The sequence below is a fragment of the Rhinatrema bivittatum genome, chromosome 1, assembly GCF_901001135.1.
Source record: "Rhinatrema bivittatum chromosome 1, aRhiBiv1.1, whole genome shotgun sequence".
Lineage (NCBI taxonomy): Eukaryota > Metazoa > Chordata > Amphibia > Gymnophiona > Rhinatrematidae > Rhinatrema > Rhinatrema bivittatum.
The window spans coordinates 262,315,023-262,339,099 of NC_042615.1; the positions used below are offsets into that span (position 1 = coordinate 262,315,023).

A 24,077-nucleotide genomic window follows, 5' to 3' on the forward strand; every position below is an offset into this window, starting at 1 on the left:
GGACATTCTTTAAAAATACCCCACTTCCTGAAAGGTGGAAGGAAGGCCAAACAATTGCTGGCATGGTTAAAAGGCTAGGTGAAAGAAATTTTAGGCAAAAGAACTTCCTTCAAAAACTGGAAGAAGGATCCATCTAAAGAAAAGAGGAAGAAGCATAAGCATTGTCAAGTTAAATGTAAGACATTGATAAGACAGGCTAAGAGAGAATTTCAAAAGAAGTTGGCTGTAGAGGCAAAAACTCATAATAAAAACTTTGTAAAATATATCCAAAGCAGGAAGCCTGCGAGGGAGTCGATTGGGCCGTTAGATGATCGAGTTTCTAAAGGAGCACTTAGGGAAGATAAGGCCGTCATGGAAAGACTAAATTAATTCTTTGCTTCAGTGTTTATTAATGAGGAAGTTGGGGAGATACCCATTCCAGAGACGATTTTCAGGGGTGATGATTTGGATGAAGTGAACCAAATCACTGTGAACGTGGAAGATGTGGGAGCTCATATTGATAAACTGAAGAGTAGCAAATCACCTGGACACCCCAGGGTTCTGAAAGAACTAAAAAATGAAATTTCAGACCTATTACTAGAAATTTGTAAGCTATCATTAAAATTGTCCATTGTACCTGAGGACTGGAGGGTGGCCAATGTAATTCCAATATTTTAAAAGGTCTCCATGGGAGATCCAGGAAACTATAGTCTGGTAAGCCTGACTTCAGTGCCGGGAAAAATCGTGGAATCTATTCTAAAGATCAAAATCACAGAACATACAGTATAGGTAGGCATGGTTTAATGGGACACAGCCAGCATGGATTTACCCAAGGGAATTCTTGCCTCACAAATCTACAATTTTTGAAGGGGTGAACAAACATGTAGACAAAGGTGAACAGGTAGATGTGGTATATTTGGATTTTCAGAAGGTGTTCGACAAAGTCCCACATGAGAGGCTTTTAAGAAAACTAAAAAGTCAAGAGATAGGAGGCGATGTCCTTTAATGGTCTGTTTTCACAGTGGGAAAATGTAAACAGTGGAGTGCTTCAGGGATCTGTTCTTGGACCAGTGCCTGTTTTTAATATATTTATAAATGATCTGGAAAGAAATACGACGAGTGAGGAAATCAAATTTGCAGATGATACAAAATTGTTCAGAGTAGTTAAATCACAAGCGGATTGTGATAAATTGCAGGAGGACCTTGCAAGACTGGAAGACTGGGCATCCAAATGGCAGTTGAAATTTAATGTGAACAAGTGCAAGGTGTTGCATATAGAGAAAAATAACCCATAATTTAGGTTATACAATGTTAGGTTCCATATAGGAAAAAGATCTAAGCATCATAGCGATAATACATTGAAATTGTTGACTCAGCGTACCATGGAGGTCAAAAAAGCAAATAAAATGTTAGGAAGTTTTAGAAGGGAATTGTGAATAAACGGAGAATGTCCTAATGCTTCTGCATCATTTTATGGTGAAACCACACCTTGAATATTGTGAGCAATTTGGATTGCCCCATCTCCAAAAAAATATATTTGCACTGGAGAGATACAGAGAAGGGCGACCAAAATGATAACAGACATGGAACGGCTTCCCTATTAAGAAAGACTAAAGAGGTTAGGGCTGTTCATCTTGAAGAAGAGATGGCTGAGAGGTATATGATAGAGGTCTATAAAATCATGAAAGTACATGAACAGGTGAATGTGACTCGGTTATTTAATTTTTCAGATAATACAAGGACTAGGGGGCACTCCATGAAGTTAGCAAGTAGCACATTTAAAACTATTGGAGGAATTTTTTTTTCACTCAATGCACAATTAAGCTCTGGAATTTATTGCCAGATTATGTGGTTAAGGCAGTTAGTGTAGCTGGGTTTAAAAAATGTTTGGATAAATTCCTGGAGAATAAGTCCATAATCTGCTATTAATCAGTAGGGAATAGCCACTACTTGTTGCCAGCATTAGTAGCATGGGATCTATTTAGGGGCGGATTTTAAAACGAGCGCGAATAGCCTACTTTTGTTTGCGCTCCAGGCGCAAACAAAAGTACGCTGGATTTTAGTAGATACGCGCGGAGCCGCGCGTATCTGCTAAAATCCTGGATCGGCGCGCGCAAGGCTATCGATTTCGTATAGCCGGCGCGCGCCAAGCCGCGCAGCCTACCCCCGTTCCCTCCAAGGCCGCTCCGAAATCGGAGCGGCCTCGGAGGGAACTTTCCTTTGCCCTCCCCTCACCTTCCCCTCCCTTCCCCTACCTAACCCACCCGCCCGGCCCTGTCTAAACCCCCCCCTTACCTTTGTCGGGGGATTTACGCCTCCCTCCGGGAGGCGTAAATCCCCGCGCGTCAGCGGGCCTCCTGCGCGCCGGGACGCGACCTGGGGGCGGGTCCGGAGGGCGCGGCCACGCCCCCGGACCGCCCCGGGCCGTAGCCACGCCCCCGGAACGCTCCCGACACGCCCCGAAAACGCCGCGCGGTTCGGGCACGCCCCCGACACGCCCCCGACACGCCCCCTCCGAAAACCCCGGGACTTACGCGAGTCCCGGGGCTCTGCGCGCGCCGGTAGGCCTATGTAAAATAGGCTTCCCGGCGCGCAGGGCCCTGCTCGCGTAAATCCGCCCGGTTTTGGGCGGATTTACGCGAGCAGGGCTCTGAAAATCCGCCCCTTAATGTTTAGTTACTTGTCAGGTACTTGTAACCTGGATGGAAAACAGGATGCTGGGCTTCATGGACCCTTGGTTTGATTCAATAAAACAACTTCTTATGCTCTTATAACTGAAGGAAAAGATTAAATAACTCAAAACAAGTTAATCCAGCTGACAAAGCAAAGCACATAAAATCAGACTGCAAGCTGCAGAAAAAAAAATTCCGTAGACCTGCATCACTGACTATGGACTTTTGTTGTACATGTGGAATAGGAAAAACTAGTCAGAAAACATTGTTTTAGTTAGTAGTAATGTATGAATAGCATTTTTTTGTCATAATTTCTCCACACACACACACACACACACACACACACACACATACACACACACCCCAAATTTAGGTCTTTCATAACTGAGCGAGCTAAAATATTTCAGCAGATTGGCATATTTTATTATTTGGGGTAGATTTTAAAAGGGTGCGTGCAGGTGTACATGTGCACGTGCTACCCGACGCACACACATGTACACCTGATTTTATAACTTGTGCGCGCAAGTTATAAAATCAGGGGTCGGCGCGCACAAGGGGGTGCACAATTGTGCACCTTGCATGTGCCGAGCCGCGCTGCCTTCCCCTGTTCCCGACTGCCGGCACGCGATCCTCAGCACAGCAGCAAATGGCCGCTGTGCCAGGAGCCGCTGACCCCGCCCCGCCCTGCCCCTGGATCGCCCACGTCACACCCAAGTCACGCCCCCGGACCACCCTTTTTTGCAAGCCCCGGGACTTACATGTGTCCTGGGGCTTTACGTGTGTCACCGGGCCTTTTTAAAATAAGCCCTTTGGGTTAGATTGATTGATTGATTGATTTATTTATTTATTTATTTATTTATTTATTTACTTATTTAACATTTTTCTATACCGAACTTCATGACAAGCTTCATATCAGGCCGGTTTACATCAAACTTGGGGGTTAACTTAACAAAAAACCATATAACAAGAAGGCCGAAGCGCAGATACAAATAACAGGGGGAATGAACTTGGAGGCTAGAGTAGCCAGGAAATAAAGGACAGAAAGAACTGGAGAATGAACATGAATGAATATGCAATTACTGGGTTGGACATTTAGTCTATTGAGCTAAATGAAAGCACTGTTGCGATGTTATGTTTCAGGGAAGGCTTTTAAAAGATTTTAAAAGAAGCATGCACAACGCACTTGTACGTGTGCATGTTATAAAATCGGGGATCGACGTGCGCAAGGGGGTGCACAATTATGCACCTTGTGCGCGCCGAGCCAAGCTGCCTTCCCCCATTCCCTCCGGGGCGGCCTGAGAGGGAACTTCCCTTCCCCTAACCTAACCTTCCCACCCCTTCCCCTAACCTTTCCCACCCCCCAGCCCTACTTTAACCCCCCCAAAAATTATCTTATCTTTTGTGCCTGCAGTCAGCCGGCTCATGATCCCCTGCGCAGCGGCAAATATGGCCGCTGTGCTGGGACCTGACCCCGCCCCCGGACTGCCCCCCCCCGCCCACGCCCTGCCCCTCTAGTAAAGCCCAGGAACTTACACGCGTCCCGGAGCTTTACGCGTGTTGCCGGGCCTTTTCAAAATAGGTGCGCGTAACCTTTTTGAAATCCGGCCTTTTGTGTTTAAACACAATTTTGATGCAAATACAAAATCCATAATGACTGCAAAAAAAAACCCCAGCATCTGGCATTTGCAGCTTTCTTTTTCTGAACAGTCCTTAAATGAAGCCCTTAGACTTTGTGTCAGGCCCAGATTTAAGTATAGGCAACTGCCTAGGGCGCCAACTCTAGGCCAGAGGAGCTGCTACTGCTTGCTTTAGGGCGATTTGCCATCAGCACTTTAAAGGCGTGCCACCATAGTAGCTTGCCTATGGGCACCAAAATCTTAAATCTGGCCCTGGTTTGTGTCCAGCAAAGATTTTATTGTTAAGAAAATCTGAAAATGCTGAAGAGGCATGTTTACAAATCTCAGATTTAATTTTTTGGCTATGTCATGTAGGACTATCTGAAAAAAAAAAGCCTTTTTCTTTTGTACAGTTGGATTTTTTAAATGTTATTGATTTTGACATGGTGCTTTTCCTTTCCTCAATATTTGCAATTAAATCCGTTTTCCCAACATTTTCTATCTTGTATTTTTTTGTTGCAGAAAACTGGGCATGTGGCATTAGCTTATTTCACAGATCAAGTAATGTCATCACAGGCTTTAAACTGAAGCAAAGATGTGTGTCTATTGGGGGTCATGATGAGTAGGTTGTGAAGAAAATCTTCAGGCAGGAAACAATGGCTTGTGATATTGTCTAAGATTGGACCATGTTTTATCCCAACAGATCCCCCGAGAAAACCTGTGATGACTTCATTCCTGGAAACACAGGGCGGACAGCGAGCCGTCATCCAGTGCGTGGTGGAAAGTGACCCCCCCTCGGAGATAGCCTTGTATAAACAAGATGAGCTGGTGGCCGCCACAGATCCTCATATTCCCCTCAGGCAGAGGCTCTTTGTGTCTTCTTCCTATAACTCCTTGAAGCTGGAGATCAGGGACATTGTGCTAGAAGATGAAGGAACGTACAAGTGTGTAGCCAACAACACTTATGGCAATGCCACGTCATCCATGGACTTTACTGCTGAGAGTAAGTAAATATCCGTATAATCTCATGTTAACTTGAAAAGACAAAAATGAATTATTTTGGAATATGTGGGAATAGGATTAGCAACTTTGGTGGGGGCTTTTCCTGGAGTCCTCTTCACATAATGCAATGGATATAAGGACTAGGCTTATGGTAATTTTATTATAGAGAAAGAAGGTTACTCCCAGCTTGCTCCAGTAGTGTGCATACGCTGTATTTTTCCTGTGTCCACAGGGTACACATAAGGGTTTGTGTAACCTGAGATTGCTGTGTACAAAAAGAAGAAAATGGGAGAGAAAAAGACATCTTTACAAGTCAAAATAAAAGCATTTGCTTCATTTTCTTTGAAGGGGTTAATAAACGTGCCACACCCTCACCCTGCAGAAAGACCTCCTCTGCTGCAGGCTTCCTGCATGCTCAGACTCCATCTCTCTCTAACTTGACCAGCCCACCAGCACTAGAGATCAAAGGCAGAGCCGGCTGCAAGGGGATTAGGCACCTTCTGCCTTGTACCTGACCCCCCCCCCCCCCCATCGCACCGCCCCCTACCCGGTCACACACCGCCACCACCCCCCATTAGGAATTGCAAACCATGTGGGGCCACGAGCTGCAACGCCACAGCGGCATAGAGGAGTGCCACCCCCCCCCCCCCCCTCCTGATCGTGTCCCCTAATGGTCGGCGCCCTGGGCCCAGCCCTAGTTTGCCTGGTGGTTCCACTGGCCCTGATCAAAGGTAATGGAGCTGAGAGGAGGCTTCTTTTTTTTATGATATGCATGCAAAAGGCACATTTGTTGTAGTTCTTCCATAGGAAACCAGGTACAAAATCATTTGTGGTACCATGACAGTGTAAAATATTGATGTTAGAACCATAACATTAACAGAAATTTAGTAAATAAATTATCTAGTGTCTTTTTTCAATAATCTAGAATTTCTAGATCTATTTCTCATTGATATGGTCACCCTACTAACCATTATAGCTACACAATGCAAGGTTCCACATTGGGAGTCACCACCCAGGAAAAGGATCTAGGTGCCAATGTGGATAATATGCTGAAATCCTCTGGTCAGTTTGCGATGGTGGCCAAGAAAGGAAATATAATGCTAGGAAAGGAATGGAAAATAAAACAGAGATTATCATAATGCTTCTGTATCGCTCCATGGTGCAACGTCACCTTGAGTACTGTCTGTATTCTGGTCACTGCATTTCAAAATAGATACAGCAGAATTAGAAAATGTACAGAGAAGGACATCCAAAATGATAAAGGGAATGGAACGAGTCCCCTATGAAGAAAGGCTAAAGAGGTTAAGGCTCTTCAGTTTGGAGAAGAGACAGCTGAGGGGAGATATGATAGAGGGCTATAAAATAATGAGTGGAGTAAACGCTCGGAGGAACAGGTAAATACAAATCAGTTGTTTACTCTTTCAAAAAGTACAAAGACTAGGGGACATTCAGTGAAGTTACTAGGAGAAAACATTTTTTTACTCAATGCATAATTAAACTCAGGAGTTTGTTGCTGAAGGATGTAGTGAAAGCTGTTAGTTTATAGTTGGGTTTAAAAAAGATTTAGACAAATTCCTGGAGAAAAGTCTATAAACCATTATTAAGGTGGACTTGGAGAAATCCACTGCTTATCCCTGGGATAAGCAACATGGAATCTATAGACCTTTTGGGATCCTGTCAGGTACTTATGACCTGTATTGGCCAGTATTGGAAACAGGATACTGGGTTTGATGGTCCTTTGGTCTGACCCAGAATAGCAAATCTTATGTTCTTATGGAAGGCCAGCTGGAGAACTTCAATGGCTCCAGTTTCATATTAGCCTTCTATTGATTTTGAGAGGGCAGTAACAGCAAGTTAATCCTGTCATTATACCACAATTAGAGGGTTACCTATCTTCACAATGATGCAGCCTCCTCTATTTATCCTTTCAAGGACCTCTTGTTTTTCTAACTACACTGGTATGCAAGGTCTTAGCTTGCTCTGGAGTTTATATTCATAAGTAGCAAACACAAGTTATCTTACACTCTTTATCTTTCCTTAGCTGCAAGAGTTGTGATCACCCCTTCGACAGAGATACGTGAAGGTGAAACAGTGAACTTGACCTGCACCGTGAGGACTGACTCAAAGGTTGACACTAACTACACCTGGTACAAGAATGGCGAAAGCTTCTCTGAGAACTCTTTGGCTTCCCTTGTGTTCCAGCATGTCGCTAGCACCGATGCTGGCTCCTACTACTGCAAAGTCACAAACAAAGAAGGAAGCAAAAGCTCAGCCTCTGTCTCTCTGAATGTATTATGTAAGTTTCACCCACAAAGCAGGAAGGGAGGTGATCTATGAAAGCCGTAATGGTATCAACAAGAAAGGATAGATGCCGGATGTCTTTAATTAATTTATTGTGGTGGAGACGCACAAACTGCCCAACTCAGGCCGAGTTTCACCACTCCTCAAGTGTCTGCCTCAGGGGCTAAAAGTGGAGACTACATGTTTGAAGACTGTCAGAGCGAAATACACTGACTTGCGCTGGTTCACTTTTAATACAGAACGACATACGCTTGTTCAATTTCAGAACAAGTCAGCCCCTGAGGCAGCCACTTGAAAGACGTCCGGCATCTATCCTTTCTTGTTGATACCATTATGTAAGTTTCATACACAGTACTCATTACATTCCCTGTCTTTATAGGCTCAAGAGGGAAGGGATATCTCAATGTCTCAGTCTCTCTGATCTCAATAATCCTGGACTTCAAGTGGTAAAGCCCAATATCAAATTGATTCTTCCAAAATCCTTTCTCTTCTCTTCTCTTCTCTAGGGCAGGTACAATCCCCACTTCAGCTGGTAGTGGAGCAGAGCCCCAATCTATCCTGATCCCCTCAGGCAGAGGGGCTTCCCTCCTGAATGGAAACAAAGTCTCTTCAAAAATGACTTCTTCACTTCACTTCCCCAGGGACAGTTTCCTGAGATCCGAGGCCCAAAAAGCAAAGTCTATTTTCCCTATTACCTAGGCCAGAGGGGCCTAGAAATGGTCTTCTCCAAAAATCAACTCCTCTCAACTTCAACATCAGACTCCTCCCTCTGCACATGCACACAGCTAGATTTTACAGGGCAGAGCTGACCAATCCCAGCACCTTGGGTGATGGAAACTTTAGACAAGGTCTAAAAATTGGTCAAAGTTTCTCCCTAGAGTTTAATAAGGGCAATCTTGGTAGTGAGGGTTTGAAGCATCCCTTAAATATGCAAGCTGCCTCAGCTTGCTCAACTGCACATGCATAATACAAGCCTTACAGCAGGACAGACCACCAGGTCAGGCTCTTTTTTTCCCCCCTTGCAGTCTCATACCCCTTACCTGGGGTCTCTTAAGTTCAAAACAGGCTGGAGTAATCTCCAGTTGCTCCTCCCTGCTAGATCCTGAATTCAAAATGGTGCCAGGCAGCACCATTTTGTTGTATGGCCATACAATATGCAGCTGTACAACAAAATGGTGCTGGCTTCAGGCCCAGCTCAAATCAGGACCTGGTGGGGCAGGAGCAACTGCCCTATGGGGCAAAAGGAAGCCATGAGTCAACTGGCACTATTTTGAATTTTGGCACCAGTGGGGCTGGAATGACTGGGAATCAGTACTGCCCTTGGGGTAAGAAGGTTCTAGAGGGGTGGGACCTGGAGTAAGGGATGGGGGTTTTTTTTGCATTCTTTTGTTGAGGGAGGGGTCTATTGATGGAGCACTTGAGGGGTGAAAAGAATCTTTTGGGGAGAGGGGGTTTCTGCTTGTGGAAGGGAAGGAAGGTATTTTCTGAAGGGAACCACACTTGGGCTATGTGCCCCTTTTATGATAGTGGGTCAGAGGGGTTTGGTAATGTGCATTATTGGTGCGAACACAAGATTCGGTAAGAGCTTGGCACCTTTAGTAAATCCCGTGTCTACGGTGAGGTACTAACACATATTTAAAATACACATTTAAGCTTAGTTTTAACAAGTTTTAACAAGTAGATATCCTTAGCCAGACCTGCCCTTTGTTTCTATAAAGTCATTCAGTCATCCTACCATTGCTGCTATATATGAGCTACGAGGCTTTCTTGTCTTTTCAAAAGTGGTCTTGTATGTATTCTCATCATGTGGAGCAAGCCTCAGTGGCTCTAATATCAATAACAGTAACAGAGTCTCACAACATCTCACAGGGCCTGATTCACTACGAATTTTCTACCATTCTGTGTCTATGGGTAAAATGCTTAGTAAATAACCCCCTGTGTTAGAAATGCTGGGAGCGGGGGGAACAAAATTGGAAAACCCCCAAAATCTTTAGATTTTAATATTTTTGACCCAGATGGTCAATCTGATATATCTGTCTTAGGAGTGAACATTTCTTAGAGAAATGAAATGTTTTTGAGTCACTGAAAGATGATGAAGACACGGTTATAAAGTGGATTCGTTCTCAAAATGTGAATATATTAAACACAGATACGAATGATAATATCCAGAAGAAACACAGTAAGTCATTGCAGCTGGTGATAGTTAGAAGGAATGGAAATGGTGCAACTATTTGCTGTTTGGATTCGTTTTGTAGTCCATGGTCTTTACCTGAGTTTTTTAATGTCTTAATTTATGTATAAATTGCCTTGAGTACACTAAACTAGTTAAACAGATGTCTTTTTTTACAATCTTGCTTTGGCTGATTAGATCCCCCAAGGAATTTGTTGATGAAGTCTTTTCTGGAGACAGAAGAGGGGAAGTTAGCCGTCATCTACTGCTCTGTTGATAGTAACCCACGATCTGCAATGACCCTGAGCAGAAGCAATACATCAGTGGCTTTCACTAGCATCCATGGTGCTGAGCCCACTCACAGGCTCACCCTGTCTTCTTCCCGCAATGGCCTGAAGCTCGAGATCAGGAATGTCAGGTCGGAAGACGGAGGAAATTACGTTTGTTCTGCTACCAATAGCCTTGGGACATCTTCAGCCTCTTTATATTTTCGTGTGCAGAGTAAGTATTCATTTATAGCGTTCTAGTTGCAGAAAGACAGGACATCAACTGGCCTTTAATCCAGATAGGGCAATCACCATCAAAAAGCACTCTGAATAGAGATATTAAAGTCCTTCCTATGTTAGCTTCTAAGGGTTAACAGTACTGCTGAGTATTCAGTAACTGAGAAGTCTGATAGATAATAGTTCCAGGAAGAAATTAGCTTCCCAGGAAGCTTATACTACCCAATTTTTGCCTTCTTTTACATTACAACAAACAGCCGGCCTAATATGGGGGCCGATGCAATAATTGTGTGCTGAAAGCGAGCACTGAACAGTCAACGCCCACTTTCCTAACGCACCCCCAGGCGCCCCTCCTGGGCTGAGCACACTGTATTACATCGACTGCATGGAAATCTAAAGAAAATTGAGCTCAATGAGCTGATACCTTCTTTGAACCAAAAGATTTTCCCATGTAATGATGGAGCAATCCAACATTTCTGATCCCCCCTTGGATGAGATAGACAGAGGAAGCAGGAATGAGAGATCTATGTACAATAAAATACAGCATTAATTCATTCACTCTTAAGAGGGTCTTATTTGAAGTTGAGGACTGCTTAATCTTCGAGCTATATATATACAGCTTGTGGCACAAATTGTAATAGCTATGAATCTTTCAATTTCATTCTTTGTTTTCTCTTATCTGAACCGATTTCAGCTAGTAAAGTCCAACATTGAACTTGTGTTTCAGAATTATACATCTCAACAAATTTGACAGTAAGTCCATATAATTCTATGGACCTAGAGCATAATCTACCATTCCTGGGCTCCGAACGCACATCCCTAAAGGAAATCCAGAAATCAAACCGGTGAGAAAGGAAGAGAGAGATTTATCAGGGAGTCAATACATGCCAGCTACCCAGAGAGGCAGCAGGGTGAATACAGATGGAGTAGGCCTCAGTGGAAGAAAAGGAGTGGAACTGAGGGGGAAGAAGGGACTGAAACCTAAGAGGTTGATTTTAAAAGCCCTGCTTGCGCAAAAATACCTACATATGTGCATATGTAGGCAACACACGCACAATGCGGATTTTAAAAGCCACGATATATATAATTATATACTGGTGCGTGCACCAAAGATAAGGGGGAAGAAAAGGGGCAGGGAATGGGTGTTCCAGAGCAGGGCCAATACTTACACATGTGACTCCGTGTTTTAAAACTGGAGAGCGCAGCATACGTCAGCTTCTAAGCCGTGTAGCTTTCCCTATACTTACCTGGATCAGTCCAGACTGCTGGGTTTTGCCTCCCTTCAGGCAGATGGAGAGAGAGAAAAACTTGTAAAGCACCCCCTCTTAACCTGGTGTGCTACCTGCATCTCTTCAGTATTTCTCTGTCTCCAGCAGATGGAGGTGGTGCAAAACCTGCAGGTCTGCACTTTTTTTCTGAGGCATAGGCTAATCTTAAAAAAAAAAAAGGAGGATAGTTACATGAGTGACAGCAGAGAGAGTAAAGTTCTTTTTTTACCAAAAAAAAAACAAAACAAAAAAGGCAAAGGACAGTTTTTTGCAGAGCAAGCAGGGAGACTATACCCCCTGGTAGTAGACACTTCAGGAGCTGGGGTTGGTGATCCCGCGTAGCTCCCATACGGTAAAGCTCCAGAGGTGAAACCAGTAGTCCGGTCCCTCCCTCTAAGCCCCGGTCAGCTCGACGTAAGAAAACCCCAGGATTTTATTAAAAAGGAGAAAGTCTTCTTCTGGAGATTCAGCTGTTGACCGGAGCTCGGAATAGCATCTCCTGCGGGAGCACTCGGACGGCGGGACGCACGCTATCGGCCACAACTGCAGTGCTCGTGCCATTTTCTTACCTTTTTTGTGACCCCCCCTTCTTCATTTATGCCGCTGTACAGCCTGCGGGGAGTCCGATTCTTGGCTCTCCCGCACAGTCCTTTGTATTAGGTGCCTGCCTCTCGGAAGAGGTAGTCAGGCCGATCTGTTCCCGCTGAGCGCGGGAACGGCGGCCATCTTGGAGACTTTTGCCGCAGCAGAAGCAAGAGCGTTAGGGGGAGGGGAGCTCCCTCCAAACCTTTTTCCTGTCCCCAGCAGCCCAGAGGACCCTCGGGAGCGGTCCAGAGAGGGCTCAGACGGCGAGCACGATAATCTGCCGCTCTGGACTATGGGGGGGGGGGGGGGGGGGGTGTCCTGGTCCTGGTCCTGGTCTAATTCAATAGTCTCTGTTTCCAGCAACTACAGACTGATGAAGAGGATGTTAAAACTCCCAGAAAAGGTTCAGCCCCAGCCTGGTTGAGTCCTTGTTGCTACTGGGACAATAGTCTTTAGGGGTTGATTTTCCCCAGTGGGAGTATACTCCCAGTGCTTGCTCTGGTTGAGCTCCTGGAAGATTATTCCAAGATCTTTAAGGGTCTGTGAAACCTGTAGAGAATGACGGTTATTCCAGTACCCTTAGGGATCTGTGGAGTATCCACAGGAACCCGGTAGCCCTTGAATTGGAAAAAATAAACAGAGCCTGTAGGGCTTTCTCGCTCTCAATCTCTCTCTCTCTCTATCCCTGCTCCTCTCTCTCCCTCCTCTCTCTCTCTTTCTCTGCGGTGAAGGCAAAAAAAAGAAAAAAAGGCCTAAGGCTTGGAAAAGCAGAAAAGGAAAAGCCGGGTCTGCTTAGCAGCTGGCAGTGGCTCCATAGAGGTGGTGAGTATGGTCTGTGCTTGCTTTGTTTGCCGTTTGTGTGTGCGCACACAACTGACGGAGGGCAACAGCTGAATGTTCACCGCAGGGGAGGACAAACTTAACTCTCTGCTGCTGTGTCTTGTTTGTTTTTCCTTGCTGTTTCTGGAGCATTTCAGACATGCATAGAGGGAGAAAATGCTGTGTCAGGGGGGCTAAGCAGGCCCCCAGTGTTGTGGGCTCCATTTAACTGTGAAGGAGAACAAAGCAGGGAGTCTCAGGGGGAAGACCATAGCTTAGTCCCTCTAGCTAGAGAAGAGCAAAATCAATGATTGCACCAGGACAATTGCTGCGGGCACTGAATGTCCCTGGACCTTCAGAGGAAGTGAATCCTCTTCCTCCCTTTGCAGGCATCTTAGGGGGCAGCCCCAGTATGGGATCTGGGGGAAGCTTATCTCCTCCAAAGGCCCCAGGGGCCATAAAGATGCCTGGCAGGGAACCTTTGCTTCAGACTTCATCATGTCAATGCACAAAGCCTATCTAGCCATGCAAATTCCTACACATCCTAGCACTTTCTTTTTTTTTTTAATTTTATATTCTTCTTTTATACTTTTTTTTCAGCACTTCAAAGTGGATTGCATTCAGGTACTGTAGCTATTTCCCTATCCCCAGAGGACTTACAATCTAAGTTTGTATCTAAGGTAATGGAGGGTAAAGTGACTTGCCCATGGTCATAAGGAGCAACAGCAGGACTTGAACCCTGGTCTCCTGGTTTATACCCCACTGCTCTAACCACTAGGCTACTCCTCACTTATGATGCCATAGCAGATGACATGTGCCCCCAAAGGGCATCAGTCAAGAGGCCAAGGGAAAACCCATAGTCCCCTTTGAGGGGGCATTCAAGTTCCTATGCCTCCAGGTAAGCATCATGATCTGGGGGAGATTACCCACAAAGATTCTCAGGAAAGGATGTTTTCAACAGATGAAGATGATGCCACCATTGTATGCCTACTCTGGAAAGAGGAGCTACTCAGTTCCAGTGTAGTAGCCACCCTAGGGATGTTAGTTACTCCCATGGAAGACCTGGATAAAAGGGATCCTATCTTCCAGGTTTTTAGGAAGCCACTGAAGGCATTCCCCTTGCATAGTACCCTTAGGCATATGATCCTTACCAAATTGGATACCCTGCAGGAGGGGGCTAAAGGAGGGAAGAGTTCTAAGTAAAATCTATCCCCTGCTGCTGGGGGAGAGGAATAGCCTCCTCAGAATCCTCCCGAGTCGATGCTTTGGTCTCAGCAGTTACACACAAGACCATCACACAAGACCCTCCTCCATTTCCATGACTACCGCACGGTTCTTCAATCCATCATCTTTTCTAAAATCGACTGCTGTAATTCGCTTCTCCTAGGTCTTCCAGCAAACACTATCAGACCCCTCCAGATGGTACAGAACTCCGCCGCTAGGATCCTGTCCAACTCCAATAGAAGAGAGCACATCACGCCCATACTTCGCAACTTACACTGGCTTCCCATCAAATTTAGAATTCTCTACAAAGTCCTCATGATAATCTATAAAGCCATGCACAATCTAACACGTCTTGATCTTAACTTACCTCTACGTCCCCATGAATCCTCTAGACCGATTAGAGCTGCTTACAAAGGCACTCTCTATGTCCCCCCGGTAAAGAATGCCTTAAGGAAGCGTGCATTATCCACCGCTGGACCCTCTCAATGGAATGCTCTCCCTCCAGAACTCCGGCAAGAATCCTGCCCACTGACTTTCAAAAAGAAACTCAAAACCTGGCTATTCAAACAAGCCTTTCCATAATCAGACGAACACTACCATCACCATAACACTCAAACAAGCTTATCAACAACCAGACGAACATTACCATTATCATACCACTACGAACTTTACCATGACCTCCTTCACAGGCTTTTATTGTACATTATTTAATTTATCTCTACGTATATTTATTTTAAATTACTCTGGTGTTGATGTACAGTTTCCTGCTCTATTGATTCTTCATCCTCTAAGTCTCTCTCTGGTTAACAGCTACCAATTCTTCCACCTATTTTCATCCATTGTTTTCCCTGTTCTATGTAACCCCGGTTCTATGTAATGCTTGTTGCAATAATTGTGTTCTACTGTAAACCGATATGATATGTCTCTTGCCACATGAATGTCGGTATAAAAAAGTTCAAAATAAATAAATAAATCATTCTGGTAGAAGAGGATTCAGCACTGAAGGACCCCCAAGATTGGAAAATAGAGGCAACCGTTAAATAGGCCTTTACAACAAATGCAATGGCCCTGTAGGCCTCCATTTGTGGGGGCTATGTGGCCCAAGTGGCACTGTGTTGGGTCCAACAGCTCCCAGATAGCCCAGAATCATTATGTCTGGAATCAAACTTAGCATTACAGGCTGACGATATGGATGACCTGGTAAGAATGTCCTCCAGGGCTATGGCCTCAGAAGCAGTGGCCAGGATGCTTTTATAGCTGTGCAATTGAGCGGCAGACTCTGCATCAGTCTTGCCTGTGTAAAATTTATTTATTTATTTATTTGTAGAGTTTTATATACCGATATTCGGTAGAGCCATCATAACAGTTTACAAAATATGCAATTATCATACAAAATATGCAATTAGCATACAATCAAATGGAGTTAACATTGTAGTTGGGAACAGTAAACATTTTTTCTTAGTAGTTGAATAACAGAATAGTGAGGAGAACATTTTCAATGAACTTAATGAATCAAGTGAGAGAGCAGGGAGGGGTGAAAAAGGAGGTACATCAAGAGAGCATGAAGAGGAGGATTATGCTTGTGAGTTCTGTTGAGGGCTGGGATGATCAGGTGTCAGATAGAATAGAGTTTGCGGAATAAAAATGTTTTTCGGTCTTTTTTAAATGTTTTCAGGATGTGCTGGGTCCTCAGTTCTTTGGGTAGGGTGTTCCAAATTTTGGGGGAGGCAATGGAAAATGCTCTTTCTCGTGTAGTTGAAAGATGAGCGTCTCTTAAGGTGAGGATGTTTAAGAATCCTGCGTTGTTAGAGCGTAGGTTTCTTTGTGGGTTTTGGGGGGTTATGTTTAAGCCTTTTAGTCCATGAAGATCATCATTTAGGATTTTATGAATGATGGTCATTGATTTGTAGGTAATTCGTGCAGAAATAGGTAGCCAGTGAAGAGAGGATAAAATGGGTGTTATGTGTTCATTTCTTTTTTTTTCCTGTAAGGATTCTGGCAGCTGAATTCTGCAATATTTGGAGTGGTTTGAGGGATGATGAAGGGATAAGTAATGAGTTGCAGTAATCGAAGGTGGAGAAAAAATGCCTTTCAAGAGCAGTCTTCTCTTCAGAAAAGATCTAGAAACATTAGTGAAGGATCTGGAGGACTCAAAACCCCAGAGGTTTTCTAAAGATAAAAACCATGCAGGATCACAAAGTGTCAAGTCTCAATGCTTCCGTGACTGGCATAGGTATAAGTCTGCGAGGTAGGCCCCTTCAGATTCATGAAGCAGGAACCAGTCCTTTCGTGGGGTAAGAAGAACGAAGGTAGAGCCGCCTGCAGCAGTAGGTGGCAGCAGTTCATCACAGTGTCTCTTAGTGGGTCCCCCTGTAGTTGCAGTAGGAGGGTGCCTATTGAGGTACTGCTCAAGAGTGGACCCAAATTACCTCAAACTGTAAGGGGGCACTAGTAAACACTGAATACCAACAGCCAATAAGGAAACCATCTTGTTTCTTTTCTTATAAGGTATCTTATAATAGGAACAGTGCTTACCATACAATGCAGCATAAACCTTGAGCTCAAAGCTCCCAAGCTGTTCCAGTCAGTTAAATACGTCACTGCCTCTAACTTACACAGCGATAAATGAATTTGTTTGTATAACATTTTCCTAATTGGTTGGCATTATAATTTTATCTGATATATACTAATAAGACTAGACTCTTATAAATCATAAGATTTTTTGTAAATTGAGCCCAGAAGGCAGAAATGACATGCAGTGCTGACCTTTCACATACTTTTTAGCATTTCAGCACTCTTGTGGTTTCCCCTTGTACCATTCCTCTCAAAAGAGAGGTGATCAAGGGGACACTAACAAAATTACAGAACTTACAAGCATTTTCCTAGTTCTCTCACAAGAGAGGAGTCACAGCTCTTACTCAATATATTTTGTGGTTCCAAATAAAAAGGATGGAACCTTCTTCCCAATGCTGGATTTAAAAGGGGTCAACAGATACCTACACATCTCCCACTTCTGGTAGAGATACTGTAGTCATAGATAGCTTTAGTCTGGCCAGGAGAATATTTGGCATTCCTGGACCTAGCGGAAACTTACTTTGATATTCCCATCCAGGTGTCCCATCAAAACCTGTTAAGGTACTGTGTACTGGGCAAGTATTTTCAGTTTCAAGCACTGCTTTTTGGCCTAGCAACAGCCCTCAGGATGTTCATAAAGGTCATAGTTGTGGTAGTAGCAGCTTTAAGTATGCTACACCCATATGTAGACAACTGGCTTGTAAAGGTCAAGTCGGCTCAGGAGAACAGTCAGGTCTCCTTGAGTGGTTAGGCTGGGTAGTGAATTTCTCAAAGAGCAGTTTAGAACCATCACAGACACTGGAATTCCAAGAAGTCCACTTCAACACAAATTAATAGACTGGGTGCTAGTGTTTCAGACTCAGGAGCTGCCCAGAGTATGGGACTACTTCCACCTTCTAGGATCTATGGAATCAACACTGGACCTGGTCACTATGCTGGTTGCTACCCTCTGAGGGCTACCATCGCCAGCTTTGAGGGTTGAGCCTAAACTGGTGGGCTCAACCCTCAAACCTCCAGAAAGGGATGACTCTAGAATCTTCCGACTGGGTAGTGGTCACAGTGGATGCCAGCCTAAAGGGGAGGGGTGCACACTACCAGGGCCAGTTAGCCCAAGGACACTGGTTATTTATTTATTTATTTATTTAATTTTGTTTTTTCTATACCGGCATTCGTGAGGGTATCACATCATGCCGGTTTACAATGAACAATGGAGTGAAAAAATGAACAATGGAGTGGTTTACAATGAACAGTGGAGTGAAAAAAGTAACATTGAACGAAATAAATAATAGGTGCTAAACACAAAATAGTTACAGTTACAATAAAACAGGGATGAGTACAACTGGGAGCAAGAGGAAAAATGAAAGGAACTTTAACATAGTATATTAACCGAAGTAAGATGGGGTACATTACAAGAATTATGTGATTTACAATGATTTGTTCATTAGGTTGTTGTTGGTTAGGAGAGGAGATATCTTAATCAATAAACAGGTTAGAAACATGCCATCAGGTTGGCTCTGCAACTCTTCCGCCTGGGTTTTCTCAGACAATGCCACGGTGATGGCGTATGTCAATAGCCTTTTTGAGGCTGCTTTTAAATCATTGGTCTGATTGTCTGCTTTCAACCTCATTAACTAACTTTCTTTTTTTTCCTCTTAACCATTGGCTTACTTTATGAAATGCATGTTTGTCCTATTAGATTATAAGCTCTATAGAGAAGGGACTCTCTTTTTGTGTTTTTGAACAGCATTGCGTAATGCATATGTTGTGTAGTGACACATAGAAATGTTTAGTAGTACTAATAGTAGTAATAGTTACGCTGCGGAATTATCTCAGCCTTTTGCACACTTTTTGCTATGTGCACATTTTCTGTTTTCCTAAGTATACCTAAAATTATAATATTGTGCATTTAAGAAAAAGAAATAAAGTGACCAATTTAGCCAACTGTTTGAGTATTAATTAATATAGAAACCGAGAATTTGATGGCACTTTTATTTCCTGGTGTAATGCTAAAGAGCCCATTCTTTTGCTGACGTTTGAAAACAGAGCTCTATGTGTTCACGTTCCCATTTATGTGCTTTGTTAATGCTAGTGACAATTCCGTTTTTTCTTTTAGCTGCCAGAGTTTTAGTTGCCCCATCTACAGAGGTGCATGAAGGAGATGAGGTGACGCTGACCTGTGATGTCACCAGAAACATAAAAGAGGGCATCAGCTACACCTGGTACAAAAACAGCAAATGGCTTCAGGAAAATGTTGAAAGTTCACTTGTGTTTCAGAATATAAGCAGCCACGACACTGGTTTCTATCATTGCAATGCGCAGGACAATGAAGGGAGCAGCACCTCACCATCAGTCAGTCTGCATGTCTTTTGTAAGACATTTTTTTTTTAATGCACTTTATAACTTGCATCTGGAAATGGATGTCATGAGATCAGTTTTGGTAACTGGGGCAAATGTTATCTAATGCAAATCTGTATGAGATATCGGCAGAGACAAGGTTCTGGTAGCCATATTGGTCCTGGAGAAAAGTGGTGTCTTTGTAGATGGTGATGCCTTTTAAGGGCCTGATTTTTAAAGTGACCTGCTTGCTTGAAACCTTGTTTTCTATGTAAGTGATGCTTTGACAATGAACCGGGAACTGGTGCAAGGATATGTACTCCCATAACCTCGTTTCATGTGTAGTTTTATATGCATTGGGAGTAGGAGTTCTGGGAGGCGGTATTGAAGCAGGGATACAACTTACACACACAAATTTGTATTTTCAAAAGTTACAATTGAGCCCTACTTGGAAGAAATGTAACTTTGTGCGTGGACATCTCCGTGCTTACCTGATCAATTAAAGAAGGATTTTCACTTGAAACAAGCACATAAATTTGCTTTGAAAACCCCCGGTAAAGTCTAAGTGTACAATCTACATGCAGACTTTACCACTATGCAGAGAGTTATAAAATTACCCTCCCCATGATCAATGCCTTGATTTAGTCCAATAGTTTTTTAATATAATAGATGAACATATTTCAGTTCCCATTTTCTTCTTTGCTGCCCTTGAGGATTAACACAGATGAATGGAAGACTGAGTATCCTGATCAACACATCAACTGTCTCAAAGGTGTGTTGATATTTAGGTCAGACATAATGTAGGGTTGCTTTGAGTTCTCCCAAATGCCATTCATTGGGACATTTCTTGCACTGGATGAGGTATACCATAGTACCGGATTTGCAGGCGAGTGGTGGAGTACTTCTATAGGTTTATAGAATCAGTTGGGATAGTGATTGCATACCTATACGTCTGCAGGTCTTGCATTTCTTCTTATCACAAGGTGGAGTTCCTCTTAGTCCTTCTGTCTCGTTAGAAGGTAGATTGTTACTCGTGAGTAGGCAGGAGAAGTTTCTTAATGTTTCATCCACAGATGACTCATTATGAATTAAAACAGAGGGCTATTAATACTAAAATACATTCTATGTGGGAACTGCATCCTATCACCTCCTCTTCTACCTTACTACACCATCTCCTTCCCCCTTCTTCCCTGCCATCTTTTCTATAAAGAAAAGAGGGAACATTGGAAGGTTTGTGATTTGTTTCTGATTTGAATTGAAATAATTTAAGATTCACCTTGACTGTACGTAAACAACTCACGACAACATGACATGATGATTCTTTATCTCTGTAGATGCTCCAAGAGAACCTGTGATGACCTCATTCCTAGAGACACAGGGGGGGAACCGGGGCTTCATTCATTGCACAGTGGACAGTGATCCCCCCTCGGAGATAGCCTTGTACAGAGGAGATAAGCTGGTTGTGTCCACCAAATCCTATAACACTCCAAGTCAGAGGCTGATTGTGTCCTCTTCTTATAACTCTTTGAAAATGGAAATCAGGGACATTGTGTTGGAAGATGAAGGAACGTATGTATGTTCAGCCACAAACACTTATGGTAATGCCACATCATCTATAGACTTTACAGCAGAGTGTAAGTAAAAATGATCTCTGGGATTTAATTTTAAGTCTCCATTATAAAAATGTATCTCACAAATATGCCAGAATATTTGCAAATGTGATATCAAGTTCATGAATTTTGTTTACAGATATTCTTCAAATTATGATCAACCTTAAATTTTGCAGCTGTTTCTTTTTTTTGTAAATTTTCTCATATCTTTTAGGGTTTTTTTTCAAATATTTCCTTCAGATACCCCTTCATAGTTGTCAATAATTTACAAAACCTGCTGAAACTCATGGCAGAACATGAAAGTGAAAACTTGTGAATATTCACAAACAGGTTCAATTAAATGGCAGAATATATATCTTTGAAATTACATTAAACTATTGAAAATGTAAGATATAGGACACATTTCTTCTTTGCTTGGGGCACAGTGTGAGACAAAGGACACATTTCTTCAGCCATGTTTCAAGTGTCATACAAGTAAACTGAACAACAGATGCTATCTATGTAGCCTTGATATTTCTAACAATTATACCTTGATTAGAGTTATATCATGGTATAACATATAAAAAAATATCTGCAATAATTATCTACACCCACAAATTTCATACATTGACAATAGGAGCAGGAATGTTAACATGCACTGAAAAGATAGGTATAACAATTATACATTCCCTGTCCTTGTAGGCTCTCCTTCTCCTTCTTACTTACAAGTCACATTTCTCCACTAACCAGGAAGCACATCCAGTGGAGAGAAGGAGGAGGAGGAGGAAGGGCCCCTGTAGGGACAGTTAATGCATGGTTTCTATACCAGTTCCTGCAGCATTGTGTTATGCTTGCTGCTCGCAGCAGCCCTGTGGTGCGGCCCTCTCACCTTTTTAAGCAACTTCCAGGCTCCAGCTCCCCGTCGCTAGCAGCAGTGAGCTGCCAGCCCCGACCTCGGGCTCCCGCCAGCACCTCCAGCTCTGCTCCACTTCCCGGGACTTCCAGCCAAGATGCCTCCATTCGTCGGGCCTCTCTGTGGGGTTCGCGGATAGACGCCGCCAGCAGTGCAGCACCCCTCCCTAGGCGCACAAGCATCAGTAAACTATTTAAAGGGCCCGCGGCAGGAACCTTGCCGTGGACCCGAACGCTGACGTCAGATCCTTCAGTGTATAAATGCTCAAGCTTCGCACCATAGCGTTGCCTTTGCAACAGGTCTCCTCGGTTTCCTATATCTGGTTCCTGAGTACTCGTTGCCTCCATGCTTGTCTTGTGTCGTGTTTCTGTTGATTCCTGGTTCCTTGTTCATCTGTGTGCTGGATCGACTTCCTGGTTTTGACCTCTGCTACGCCTGACCTTGCCTGCCTTCTCCAAGCCTGACCTCTGCCTCGCCTGACCATGCCTGCCTTCTCTGTGCCTTGACCATTGCTATGTCTGACCATGCTTGCCTTCTCCGTGCATTGACCATTGCTACATCTGACCACGCCTGCTATCTCCATGCCTTGACCATTGCTACGTTTGACCACGCCTGCCCTCTCCGTTTCCTGACCATTGCTATGGATGACTACGCTATAGACTTTCTTGAGTCCAGAGTTCTACATTGCTTGCTGCGCATTCCATTTGCTGCCCACTTCCATTCAAGCTTGACAGTGATGCCTCTGTCCCTATCCTCTGGACGAGGACTGTTAAGGCTCTGGCCTTTCTTTGCTCGGGCACCTTCAGTTTCTCCTCGTTCCCTGGTGCCTGAGTTCTTGTATTGCATCCCATCCGGGATAGGACTATGCCATCTACCGGCTGCTGTCTCTGGGCTGAACCACCTACTATCTTTTTCTGACCTCAAGGCCTGCCTAAGTCCTGCCGGCCCCGGCACCCAAAGGCTCAACCTGAGGGGAACGAGTGCTGGTATAGATGAAGCTCTAGTGGCCTCTAGCTTCAGCCCACTCCACCTGCTGACAGTGGGGACCCGTGGGCCCTTGCATACAGGTTGCATCAACCCCACCTCAGCGCAAGAATCCACCTCCAATGCAACACATTGCGCTGCTGCTACCACTCTTCTGTGGCTCTGTGTATATCTTGGTCCCATCACTGCTCACCACCCTCAGTTTTGACACCAGCTCGTACATTCTGCACCCTAGTCATTCAGGTCCCAAGCCTCACAATTCATCATTAAGGGCTATTGATTTAAATGTTTATTGCTAATCTAATTTCATACAGAAACTAATAGAGAAACAGAGAAAGAGACAGAGACAGAGAAGTCTTCAAGCATCAGAAATGGCATCTAGTAAACTTCAGGCTCATAACTTCTGATGTGAGGGCCATTGCTGTTAACCCTGAGCTCTAAATATCTTCAACATGGGTCAGTATTGAATCATTACAGTCACATACCACAAAGATAGGGCTCCAACCAAGGAATACCTGAGGGATGACTGTTTTATGGATCACTGTCAGCAACTGAGCTTTAACTTACTCATAGAATTAGGGTAAAATTATAAGTAAGTCTATGAGTCTGATATACAAAGGTGCATTCAGCTTCAAGTGAAATTTATGATTGCGTTCGCAGAAATTTTCTACCAGGGCTTGCATGCAAACCAAATCCAGCAAAAAAGTTAACGGGTTAATTTTTAAAACCCTGCACGCATAAATCCCGGGGTTTACACGCGTAGCTGGACCTTAAGCTCACCGACAAATTTTCAAATGTGCCCAGCCACATGCGTAAACCCCGCTACGCGAATAAGTGCCGGGCCCAGAGAAAGGGGTAGTCTGGGGGGTGGGGAGGGGCGGGAAGGGGCGGGAAGGGGCAGGGCTGGAGGTGGCAGGTATAGTGGCCATTTGCCGCTGTGCCGGGGAAACGCGGGCTGGCAGTCAACCGGCGCATGCAAGTTCTTCTGCTCCAATGGAGCAGTAAGCAACATAACAAAAAAAGGGAAAGATAGGATAAAGGGTTTAGGGGGTGGGGAGGAAAGGAGAGAGGGAGAGGGGAAAAGGGGAAGAGGGAGGCAGTATGGGCAGAGGGGTAGGGAGGTTCCCTCCCAGTCCGCTCTTTAATTGGAGTGGACTGAGAGGAAACTGGGAGAGGCCTGATCTCGACACATGTGTACCTTTATAAAATTAGGTCCCCCTGTGCGCACCACCCGCATATGTGCGTGCATATTATAAAATTGGCATGTCTATGTTTTACACGCCGGGAAGCATGTGCAAATGGAAGCGCGTGCGCGCCTTTTAAAATCTACCCCTAAGTGCATACGTTCTTTTTTGCGGGCAATTTTGCAACAAAGATTACTACTTCAGAGGTATAGTTATCTTTTTTGCAAAAAATGGCCCATGAAGGTGCTGGTTTTCACCAAATTCAGAATTAATGAGCTGCTTTGCATATTTCTGTGCAGCAGCAGCTCATTAACTCAGAATTCTTGTCAACTTGCACACATAATGGATTACAAACATACA

At 44.1% G+C, this 24,077-nt stretch overlaps 1 protein-coding gene across 2 annotated transcripts in view; it reads left to right on the forward strand.

Annotated features, from left to right (window-relative positions):
- Nucleotides 1–24,077, forward strand: part of SIGLEC1 (sialic acid binding Ig like lectin 1) — a 147,272-nt gene that overhangs the window by 65,466 nt on the left and 57,729 nt on the right. For both annotated transcript variants that reach the window (XM_029594240.1, XM_029594246.1), the window contains exons 9-13: nucleotides 4,971–5,270; nucleotides 7,311–7,565; nucleotides 9,939–10,241; nucleotides 18,827–19,081; nucleotides 20,382–20,681. In XM_029594240.1, coding sequence (XP_029450100.1) covers nucleotides 4,971–5,270; nucleotides 7,311–7,565; nucleotides 9,939–10,241; nucleotides 18,827–19,081; nucleotides 20,382–20,681 — 1,413 coding nt within the window. The remainder of the gene's footprint in view (nucleotides 1–4,970; nucleotides 5,271–7,310; nucleotides 7,566–9,938; nucleotides 10,242–18,826; nucleotides 19,082–20,381; nucleotides 20,682–24,077) is intronic.